The following is a 12,235-nucleotide window of genomic DNA, read 5'->3' on the forward strand; positions in this document are numbered from 1 at the left end:
GTGATCGGGAGCTTACCATCTAAACGCAACTTGGATTCTGAGATGGTGTGGAGTCAAGAACTAGTGGGAGAATCTCAGAACCCATGCACATGAATTTGGGTGAAAGACACCCAAAGTGCCAGAAGTGGGTTTTTTTTGCCAGGTTCTCTGCCTGGTCACGTGCTTGCACATCCACTCTTTTTGAAAGCATGATTTATCCAAATTGAAACAAAACTTGCTGATCCCAGCCAGGCCCTCGACTCCTAAGAACACAAGTAGAGATTACAGCAAACGCCTCCCCCTCTGTAAATGATGGCTGGTCATCGTCACCAGATACTGATTTACAGCACGTGAGGTCCAGGCCAGGAGAGACGCCAGACCCATATCTCTACTTTGGGACAGGCACTCATTATTTAAAATGTCAGACTTGGAGCGCTTTGGGGGAAAGGGTGTCCCTGTCTTAACTCTTGAGGCAGTAGCTCAGGCCCTGGGAAAGAGAGAGACCCTCACTGGTTTTATTCTCCTAAAGGGTCTGAAGCTGGAAGAGGCGTGGGCCTTCTGTACAGACTATCCAGCCTCTCTGTATGGCTGGACAACCTGTACCAACAGGACTTGCTGAACACCTACTTCTCCTCCGTGATGGCTCATTTTTTGGCCATCTGGACTGTGCTAAGGGATGCCCGGATGGCTAGTAAACTCTTATTTCTGGATGTGTTTGTGAGGGTGTTTCCAGAAGAGGTTAGCATGTGAATCCGTAGGCTGAGTAAAGATCACCTTCACCAATGCGGTGGACATCAGCCAATCCATTGAAGGTCTGACTAGAACAAAAAAGGCAGAGGAAGGGCTAATTCACTCGTCTGATTGAGATGAGATAGTCATCTTCTCCCGCCCTTAGACATTGGAGTCCCTGGTTCTCAGGCTTTTGGTCTCAGACCCGGGCTTACACCATCCACCCTCCAATTCTCAGGTCTTCAGATTTGGACTGAATTACACCACTGCCCTCCTGGTTCTCTGTCTTGCAGATGGCACATCATGAGAACTCATGGCCTCCATAACTTCGTGAACAAATACCTGTAAGTAGTTAATAGCATTTTTATTGGTTCTGGAGAATATATCACCTCTGGAGAACCCTGACTAATACATCCTCTCTGTGTCTCATAGGGGAAGCTAAACTTGGGCACAGGAAACGAGCTCTCAGTTCTTGGATCTAAGGGGGCTTTATTTTAGAAGAGTAATCATATTTACAGTTAGATTTCAAGACTTCTAGTAAAACACCCGTAGATGTTCTTTTTTTCTTTTTCACTGCATCTCAATTAATTTCTAGGGCAGTGGTTCTCAAACCTTTTGAATCTGGACACCTTTATACACTTCAAAGTTATTGAGGGCCCCAAAGAACTTTCATATATGTGGGTTATGTCTGATATGTCCTATATTCTATATTACAACAGTGGGCTTTTAAAAATATTTATTTATTAATTCATATGTAAATGATAATAATAAATACAAGTTAATACATTCTTATGAAAAACAATTATATTTTTTGAAAGAAGAGTAGCCTTATTTTACATTTCTGCAAATCTCTATAATGTTTGGGTTACTAGTAGACAGGTATTCTCATGTCTGCTTCTGCATTTAATTTGTTGTGCTATGTTGCTTTGGTTAAAGGCTTACATGAAAAAAAATTAAGTCACACATAGATATGTAGTTGAAGGAAGGGAGGAGTATTTTAAAGCCTTTTCAAACAATTGTGGATACTCTTCTTTGACACTACACCAAAACTCGATGAGTGGGAGTTTCTTAAAAGTTACTGACAAGTGGAATCTGAAATTATATCTATGAACTTTTAATACTCTTACATTAAAATCCATTAGTTGGCCTTGTACTTTGAATGGATCCTTTCCTACAGCATGGTTTTTGAAACATCAAGCTCTGGTCATTTGGAAAAGATTGGTTCCCTTGGTTATGCAGTTCTTCAAAAATGTTGATAAAGTATCAGAAAATCACATTCATTAACATCACCATGAATCTCATCAGAAAAGTCTTAGGAAGCTGTTAAGCTCATAGTGATAGATACCAGTTATCTAAAATTCTAGTTTTCATTTGTAACTGCAGACATTATCATCGTCAAAAATACCATGAATTGTTTCTCTTGAAGTTACAGACTCACTTCATGCATTTTTTTTTTTGAGAAATACCCAAGTGCGAGGAACCACAGTTTATCTGTCAGTCAATCTTGCAAGTAAAAATAATATTCCCCGAAAAAAGCAGTTATATGAAATGATCTCAGAAAAGGTTTTCCTTGAGACAACTGATGGACTTCAGTATGCAGCAGGAATATTTTATATGTTCCTACCATTTTGTCACAAATACCTTTTCAAAATCTTGTACTCAAGGGTCAAGATTTAATAAAGTTAATAATTTTTACTGTTCCATCAAGGACATCCCCCCCCCCCCAAATCCTTACCAGAGGATATGTTTTATTGACTTTTTTTTTTTTTTGAGAGAGAGAGAGAGAGAAACATTGATGTGAAAGAGAATCATGGATCGGTTGCCTCTCAGTCATACTATGACCAGGGATCAAACCCGAAACCTAGGTATGTGCTCTAATGGGGAATTGAACCCATCACCTTTTGGTGTACAGGACAACACTCTAGCCAACTGAATCACCCAGCCAGGGCAAGGATACTTTTAAATAAACCTTCTCTCTCTCTCTCTCTCTCTCTCTCTTTCTCTCTCTCTCTCTCTCAGTGCATGGTGGTAAAGAAGAGAGTGACTATTAATACATTATTTTGCCCCTGCCTTGATTAGCGCTAAGGTACAGCCTTTTATTCCCATTGCTTTTGTATCTTCACTGTCAATGTCAACACAGATAAAAGGGCAAATGACATCTTAATGCTATTATGCAGATACCTTTGACCTCAAGGACCTTCCCCAGACCACATACCATTCTAGAAGAATTGTCTACCTAACTCTAGCATACTTGGGCTAGGATGGAATTCACTCGTGTGAGAATGAGCATTTATGAAGCATCTTAGAAATTCTGAGAAAATCTATTTTAATCTCACATTTGAGAGGTGATGAAGAGCACTACAATTATTAAGATAAAATTTGCTTTTAAAAACTTGGGTGGTGGGGCTGCATCAAATAGAACATTCCAATGTGATGACTACAGTCAACAATAATCTAAGTTAATGGTTCATGGATGCATGCACCCAAAAGGCACACGCTCCCCAAATTATTTATTCATTCAATTTTGAAATCCATTGTAGCAACTGCCAGCTATTTATCCCCCTAATATTTTAGGTTAGTCGAACATTAAAATTAGTTTGTGTTCCCTGAACATATAGCAATTGAGGGTAAGGCACCATTGCCCTTGAAGCATGCCTTGTAGTGGAGAGATACCAAGCTGAGATTTAAACAGAAACTGTTCTGTCCTTATTTCCATTTTCTATTGTTGTGTACTATTTCAAATGATTTTTTTGGAAAGAGGTAGAGGTATGAATAAATTCAATTTAATAATGCTTTTGGCTGTTGTTAGAACACCTATATAATTAAAAGTTGACAGCGTTTGCCTGCCCGCCTTTAAAAGGTCGCAGGAAATGTACTCGACTTTGAGGAAAGGCCTAACGTGTGTTTTCAATTACAGTGTACTAAGCATTGTAAAGAGTCACAGCAATTCAGGAAAAGGTGGTGGTGTGTCTATGCGAAGTAGTAGTCCTCCATCTCCTAGCCAAAGGTTCTGAGGGAGAAGGCGAGCATTCCATTGACTCTGTGTTAGGTTTAAAGATCCTACACACTCAGGGCAGCCAGTCTACTTGGAATGGATGGGCTCGGACTTATCATTCATATGTTAATTTCAAGTCCAACACTAGTGACAATAGTCAAAGTCATGGCGAATTGAGTTTGATCTGAGTTGAAACATAGTCAAAATTTTCAAGTTGAAACATGGGGAGACTTAATAAGCCAGCATCTAAGGAATATTTAAGGATGATGCTTCATTTTAAACTTGACTGTTTCTCTGCATTGGTTTTAGATTGAATTCAAGCAGGTGTTTCAATACCTGCTTCAGATGGCATTACTTGTCATTGGGAAGCTAGATCTTTCAAGGAAGTTGTCAGGGAGGGCGTCAGTCTGAGATTTTTTTTTTTTAAATTTTTGTGAGTTTATTTGAGCCAAACTGTCGATATATGCCGGGAAGCAGAACCTCAACGAATTGAGATAATGCTCCGGAGAATGGCGGGGTTACATCTGCATTTATACATCCTGAGATTTTTATTATTAATGAACAAAAATATCTTTTGGGAGATACAACACTTTTTAAGCTTCTCTAATAACAGTGTGCAATATAAAGCCTTGCTGTTATTTTTGAAGGGGTACATAGGGCTTGAACCCCCGTGGCTGCCTTTAACACCACTTGAGTTGTGAGAATTAAGTCAGAACTTCAAAGAGACATTAGCTATCTATGTAAGCTTATAAGTGTCATTTTAATGTTTTGCACGTTCCCCGTGCCTCCACCGTCTTTGATGAAAAAGTCTATTTTAAAATTGGTAAGAAAAATATTTAACATAATGAGATGATGAGTCAGAGTTTTTAAAAAGCTAAAAAGGGAAGACGTACTTAAATAATGCACCTTTTTATTTTTTGTAGCTACATCTGACTCATGACATATAATGTATTCTGCTTAAGTTCAAAGTTTCCTCTTACAAAGAGAGTTTTATGAAACAACTCTTCTTCAGACCATTTTTACTTCAATTATAGTAGCAGGTTTTGGAGTTTAAATAATTAACAACCTCTGAGTGAACTTTTATCCAAATGACTCCAAGTCACAAAGAGAACAGTCCTCTTTCACCAAGTACCTTTTGTGCTGGAGTGAGACCCATCCTATTCTATTTTTCCCCTTCATGTCTCTCTTTGAAGAAAGATGTGTGATTCGTAAAGTAATGAAAAATATGTACCAGTTAATGAAAACTGCTATGTTGGGCTCATAATGCAAACTGGAATTGCTTCAGTGTAAGCTTCATATACCTGAATTATAATAGGGAAAAAGGTAGATTTCAGAAGTCAAAATTGCTGTGTGCACTGTACGAGTATCATGTAGCAGTTAAGCCAACCATCAGGGGTGACCTAATCTTATACCCCTCCCACCCCCACCCTTTGTCAAGAAGCTGTAATTGTCATTTAGGCAGCATTTTTTTTCAGCTATAACTCCACTGGACACTCCAAAACTGGGCACTTATTCCATCAACCTACTTATTGATTTCACCATATGTTATCTTTTTAGTTTTTTAAAAATCACTTTTATTAGAATGTTTGTAAGTGTATATGGGAGACTGTCACCTCCAGATGCTTCAGGTGATGGGGTAAGAGAGCCATTCTTTGGGGGACAACACCCTGGAGAATTTTGTGCAGAAGAACATGTAGTTTAATAAACAAAAGAAAGTTAAGAGGCAAATCTATTTCCTTTTTTAAAAATCAGGAAGAATAATGCAGCAACCGTTTCAAGAGTGGGGAAAAACTTTCCCCCCCGCACCCCTCGATTTGGCGACTAGCGGGATAAATTCGAAGAACTCCATCCCACCCCCGCACGCGCGTCCCCCATTCTTTCCACATAGAGCGGTTGCAAATCCCTGGCTGAGTCCGCCCTGGGAGCCTTAGGGCACCTTCCTCTTTGCTGTGTGTGTGTGTGTGTGTGTGTGTGTGTGTGTGTGTGTGTGTCTAGCTCTCGCTCTTTCCCTCAGTCTGTGCCTCCGTGTGTGAGTGTGTGTGTGACAGAGAAAGAGAGAGAGAGAGCGCGCGCGAGAGGAGAGCGAGCGAGGGAGAGAGAGAGCGAGAGCGAGCTGTGAGCTGTGCTGCCGCCGCCGCTGCCCTTTGATCCCGACATTAGTGTTAGGGGCTCGGAGACACAGCGCGCGGCCATAGACACCGCCGCACCGGCGCTCATTTATTTATGCCTCCCATCACACGCGCGAGCTCGGGGCACACACACACTCACACCTATTAGGTCCGTTTCCATTGAAGAATATTGCGCTCGGGGGACAAGCCAGGTGCACGACCAAAAAAAATTAAAAAAAAAAAAAAAAGAAAGGAAAGAAAAGAAGAAAACCCCTCTTCTGGCTCCAGGAAACAAGCTTCAACCCATTGTACACACCGGAGAAGGGGTTTCCCCCGGCCCGCCCGCCCGCCCCCCAACTACCTCCCCGCTCCTGCCCGTGTCTGCCTCTCTGCCCCCACGGGGGTTTATTTGATCTCACATTAACCAAGGAGGAGAATGTGAGAAAAGGGGGAAAATGCCCAGGAGGAAGCAGGAGCAGCCCAAGCGCCTTCCCTCACGTAAGTCATCCCTTCTCCACCTCCTCTCGTGCCATTTTCTCGCCCTCCCTCTCCTCTTTCCCCTCCGCAGCCTCCTCCGTTGTTTTCTGCATTAGTTTAGGGTTACAGAGGTGAAACTGACAAAGACACAGCCCGGGTTACTCCTCGTTTAGGTCTATGCCGAGGCAGCCATGTTGGTGATGATCAGCCCCGTGCCCTTTCTATTCTCTCTCTCTTTTTCTTTCTTTCTCTCGGCCCCCCTCTTTTTTTCCTTGAGATCGAGCTTTTCCCCCCCGTCCCTTCCCCTCCCCCCTCCTCACTCCGGGTTGCTGGGGGGAGGGGGCCAGAGGAGGAGGAGGGGAGTCGTGTGGATGCCGGTTTTTGTGTGTGTGTGTGTGTGTGTGTGTGTGTTTTAATCGGGGGCTGGAGGGGAGGTGGGAGAGGTTGGAATCTTTAAAAAAATTCCTGGCGGATCCCAGCGCCTGAGGGTGCGGGGTCGGGGTGCGCGGAGGGCCGGGGGCCGTGACATGGCGTTTGGGGGTGTCGGGGCGAGGGCGCGCGGCCGACCGCCGGGGACAGGATCCAGGGAGAGGTCCGTCTCCGGCTAAAGGTTGCGCCGGGGTTGGTCGGCCCCGGAGCCGGCGGCGGCGGCGGCTGGGGCAGGAGCAGGAGGAGGCGGAGGTGGAGGCGGCGGCGGCGGAGGAGGGGAGTCGGGGGCGGGCGAGGCGGGAGCGGCTGGGGAGGGTGAGGGGGCACCGCACACAAACACCCGGTCCACACGCGCCGCGGGGCGGCTGGTCCCGCGGCGCCGAGGCGAAGGGGCGAGCCGGGGCGCGGGGCGCGGGGCGGGGGGCGAGGCCGGGCAGCGGCGGGCGGATGTGGGGTGCGGGAGCTGCGCCGAGGCGGCGGCAGGAGGCAGGGCGGCTCGCGGCGCGCGAGGTCCCTGCAGAGCGGAGGGGAGGGGAGGAGCAGGGCTCCTGGCCGCAATAAAATGTGGGGTCAGGCGGAGCAGACGGAGCCGGGCGCGACTCGGGCGCGCAGGCCCCCCTTCCCCGCGAGCTGTGCAGAGTCCAGGACTAAAGTGCATCGCAGCCCTCCCCGCCGCAGCCACACACGGCCGCTGGAGACTCACGCCCGCCGGCGCGGCCCGGTCCCCTTCCCCTCCTCCACCCGCACCCCGGGCCCTCTCCGCCCTCTCTCCGGCTTTTCTTTGCGAGACTCCGAACTTTTCCCCCACTCCCTCTCCAGCCCCCACCCCCCAATCTTTCTCCGCTTGGAGTGTTCTGAGATGCTGCTCAAGCTAAAAGTGAAGGAGAAAGAAGCGACTAAAAATATCCCCCGGGGCCGCCCGGCTCCTCGCATGCAGGGAGGAGGGGGCAGGGGAGCAGGCGTGGGGCGGGGTGACGGGGAGGAGGGGACGCCGGAGGCGCCGGAGGGAGGGGTCGGGGAGACGGAGGGTCAATTTCTCCTCTCTCCCCCCGCGCGGCTCCCCTCTCCGGGCGGTTTGGCGCGGCTCGGAGTCCGAGCCTGCAAAACCCGGGCCGGGGGCGGGAGCGGAGTCGGAGCGCCCGCCGGCCCGGGTGTCAGGCCGACGTGGTCGGTCACCTGAAGTTCACGGAGGGTGGGGGAAGGGTTAAGGTTATGGTGTCTCGGGCTCCGGTTGTGTGCGAGCGTGTGCGTTTCCGCTGCAGACAGGCAGCGCGATCGATCTCCCCCTCGCGAAATCTCCGTGGCGGGGCCGGCCCGGGGCCCGGGCAGGGGGCGCGTGTGGCTCGGGCCGGGTGCCCCCGCGGCTCCGTGTCCCCCGGGCCGCGGCCGAAGTGGCGAGCAAGGGCCCTCGCGGGCAGCCCTCTCCGCAAACACTCCTCGTTTCTTTCCCCTTCCCGGTACGCTGGAGTCGGCGCACAGGGCTTGGGTTGTGCTTTTTTCCCCCCATCCTCAAAAAAAAAAAAAAATGCCCCTGTGCAGTCCTTTCTTCGCCTGCCCGCTAGAGGTTCTGAGGATCATATCACATATGTAATATATATGCACATAAAATCGCTCGCAAGCGGCGGCGTGTGTAGGGGAATTTCGTGCGAGGAAAGAGAAGGCGGTGGAGTCCGCGAGGGCGAGTTGGGAGGCTCTGCGCTGCGATTCACAGAAAACTCGCAGCAGTTGGTGGCAGAGTGTGTGCGTGCACATGGCCGGCCGGCCACAGCTCCTAGCTGTTTGGGGGGGAGTGAGGGAGGGGGGGTGCGGGAGGGGGGGAAGGAGAGGAGGCAGGACTCCCCGCGGGGTCGGGGGGGGGGGGGCGGCGGGGAGGCTTGCCCTGCTCGGACAAAATGGGCTTCAGTGCTCTCTGCGAACTTGCCCTTAGATGGCAACTTTGGGAGCTGATGAGTTTGTGTGCGAAAGCCCAGGGCGGTGAGGTTATTTGGTCATTTTCCTTTCTTCTCAACTCCTGCTTAAAAAAAAAAAAAAAAAAAAGAATGTTGGCGAGGTTAGAGGCAGGGTAGGAGAGGAGAAGGGATTTATCTGTTTAGGCTGTGACGGAGATGGACCGCCTTCCCTCTGCTGTGTGCAGCGCGGCCGGGCAGCTGCAGCCTGCCCTGCTGGTGACCTTGACCCTGACCTCCTGCGACTACCCTCTCAGCCGGAGAGGAAATTCAGGCTCCATTTTAGCTCGTGTGCGTGGACCTCTTCTGCGCGCTGGTGCCTGGTGATTAAGTTATATTTTAAGAGTGGGCTCTCCCACCCTGTTCTCTAATTGAATACTATTATGCACTAAAAAAAAAAAAAAAGAAAGAAAGAAAGAAAAAAAAAGAAAGAAGGGAAAAAAAATCAACTCTTCTAGCCACATAAAGCTACTTGTACTGAAGTAAGAAGCAATTACCTTCGGAGATACTGTAAATGTCCCTCCAGTTTGTAAAGGGAAGCTAATTGGAGAAGCTTTTTCACTTACCTTTGCATTGAATGGATTTTTGTGGGTGTGTGCTGCTTGTTTAAATCATGGTTTACACATGTTTTATAAGCAATTTGCATTGGGACTAAGACACATTTCTGGGCAAATGGTGTATTTTGCAAGTCCGACAGTAACCGGAGGCTTGCTAAGTGCCGATGAGTCTTGAAGAGACTTGCAGTTTGTGGAGAAGTAACAAATATTGACTTTGGTAAATAGTGTTAATTGGTATTTAATGTAGAAAATAACTGTAGTCCGAAAATCCTGGTTCTAAGGCTAAATCCTTTATTGTTTGCTTATGTGTGTGGAAGAAGGATTTTTCTTTTCCTGGAGAACTGTTTTGTTTCAAAGTTAAAATTTAGTTAGTCTGGGGATCAAAGAGGTCATCCCAAGGTTTTAAGGAGTTATCTAAGGGCAGATTTAAAATTTGACCCTAGGAGGAGTGATGTGTGTGTAATTTGGAGGGTGGGGGAGGTTTGGAGGGGGAATGAGGTAGGAAAATTGCTTTTGAAACCCAAGAGCCCTTCTGAGGAAATGCAAAAGTGGTGAACAGCCACTGTTGATATAAGGTTTTAAGAATCTAGAGAACCTATAAACACACATTTAAAGAGTTCAAGTTAGAATACAAAGAAAAAAGAAACTTGTGAAATCGGAATCTCTAGAAAATTTGGAATACTTTCTACTTTATCCGAGGACCCCTGCCTTGTCTCTGCACCTCCCATACGTAATTGCTGCAAATAGACTCTTTCTCTGTGTGTTGAATCTATTTTCCTGTTGCTAAATCTACACCAGCCAGGCGCAGGGTGGCTGTACAAAGGCCACTGTCCTCCTACTCCACAGCACAGACACCAGGGAAACTGGAAGTTCCACCCTCGAGTAGATTAGTCCTGGAAGTCCAGACTAGCACTTGGTATTATCTGATACCAAGTCTGGGGTGAGCCTCGGCCCCTGGCACCGAGTGCCAGCAATTCCCCAGGCTGGGCTCCGGCCTGCTAAGGTTTCCTAGCTCCTTCTGTTCAACTGAACACCCATGGGACTGTTCAGAACTGAATTAGCTTTGGGGATGGGCGAGCCTTTAACCTGACACTAGTAACCTAAGCGTTAGGTTTCTGATTTAAAATTCTACACAGTCATTTCCTTCTGGGCCTCTGAAGAGACGAGAGAGAGAGAGAGAGAGAGAGAGAGAGAGAGAGAGAGAGAGAGAGAGAGAGAGAGTTATATGAGCCTCTTACATATGCAGAAAAACAAAAAGTCCTGTCCTATAGAGTTGAATGATGATCCTCCTGGCTACAAATGAAAAAGAAGTTATACACTAGCTTTTGGAGGTGACCCCCAACAAAGGTTGTTAAACCTAAATTATTTTGGGGAAGTGGCTTTAAAAAGCCTTTATTTCTTGGCCTAGAGTGGTCATTATCATTTTGGGATTTCACTGTGACTCTGCTGCTGCTGTTGATGGCCCTTTTATCCTTTTATAAAAGTTCTTTCCATTCACAAGGTCCAATACCGTGCCCAAAAAATATCCTAGAGGTCCTTGGAGCTATACCATGTGCTTATCTTTCGCAGAATCCCCAACTGCATAGCTTAAAAATGTCAGCCTGAGAAAGAGGAACAGAGAGAAACTGATACTGTCTGTGACTGTTGGCCAGGCTGGGGCTCAGGACATTACACTGGGGATCACAGACTGGGGAAAGGGTAATAAGGAAGGGCTTTCTCCTGTGTTGGTTGCATCTGTGAATGCATCCTTTTTCCATGGATGCCATCTGCACTTGCAAGTTTTCCTCATTGGCTTCAACTTACCAGAAACGTGGATGAGTTTACATCCTATTCTATTTACCATTGGAAATCGGACTGATGCCGTGCTCAAGGGACGCACAAAGGAAAAGTGAATAAAACGGTTGTTTTGTTAGTCTAGTATTTTCATTGTTTACTCTGGTGTGGGTCAAGACCTGAACAGGTTATTGTGCTTTTCATTAACAAAACTTTTAAAATTCTCCCTTGCTTTCTAGTAAAATTGGGAAGCAAAATGACTGGCAAGCAACCGGATCCCTTGTTTTTTATATTTTTAGGAGTCTTTTTTTTAAAAAATATATTTTATTGATTTTTTACAGAGAGGAAGGGAGAGAGATAGAGAGTTAGAAACATTGATGAGAGAGAAACATCGATCAGCTGCCTCCTGCACACCTCCCACTGGGGAAATGCCCGCAACCAAGGTACATGCCCTTGACCGGAATCGAACCGGGGACCCTTCAGTCCGCAGGCCGACGCTCTATCCACTGAGCCAAACCGATTTCGGCCTTCTACTTATTCTTATTAATTTTTTTCAGTGTGGAGGCCATACCTTATTACTAGGACAGGAACCACAGGGACAATTGTCAAATCTGAAGTAGTAAAGTATTTCACTGCTCCTGTCAGCCAGAGCTAATGATTCTGAGGTGCCTTGTGGCAGGCTGAGTTGATACCGGGCAATAATGGCTATTTGTTCTCCTAAAAAGAAATCCATATATTCCTAATACAGTAAGTAGGGTCCACTGAGCTTTCCTGTTAAAATAAGAAAGATAGCTCAAAATCACATTCCTTCTAATGCTTCAAAATAGTTTCTAATAAAAAAATTGATTTTTAATTTATCTACGTGCTGCCATCTCGCCCTGGGGATGACACGGCTGCTGTGCAGTGACAAGCCTCCCGCACAAAGTGTTAATAAATCATGCTGGAGAAATAGAAACTGGACAGCTTTCGGCCAGGGTTAGAGCTCGCTGTGCATTTGGAGTTTTAGAGTCTTTGAATGGCCTCTATTAGGAGAGTTCCAAGAGAGGTGTGGAAAATCGCTGTCTTTCGAGGCTTATAAAACTAGATGGACAAAGGCCGTGGAAACACCCAAGGGATGGTGTTGTGTTGGAGTAACCAGGCAGGCTTCTCCTGGGGTCAAAAGTTGGCTTAAAATACAAGGAGTCCTATTAATGTCAAAATGTTCTTGTAGGAAAGATTGGATTCGAAATGTATGGTGCCCGG

The 12,235-nt window shown here is 46.6% G+C and overlaps 1 protein-coding gene across 1 annotated transcript in view; it reads left to right on the top strand.

The window, feature by feature from the left end:
- Nucleotides 1-5,801: 5,801 nt before the first annotated feature.
- ZNF827 (zinc finger protein 827) overlaps nt 5,802-12,235 on the top strand; it is a 166,675-nt gene continuing 160,241 nt past the window's right edge. The window contains exon 1 of the mRNA XM_081091637.1: nt 5,802-6,309. Coding sequence (XP_080947763.1) covers nt 6,267-6,309 — 43 coding nt within the window. The 5' untranslated portion in view covers nt 5,802-6,266. The remainder of the gene's footprint in view (nt 6,310-12,235) is intronic.

The sequence above is a fragment of the Myotis nattereri genome, assembly GCF_964212035.1.
Source record: "Myotis nattereri genome assembly, chromosome: 5".
NCBI lineage: Eukaryota > Metazoa > Chordata > Mammalia > Chiroptera > Vespertilionidae > Myotis > Myotis nattereri.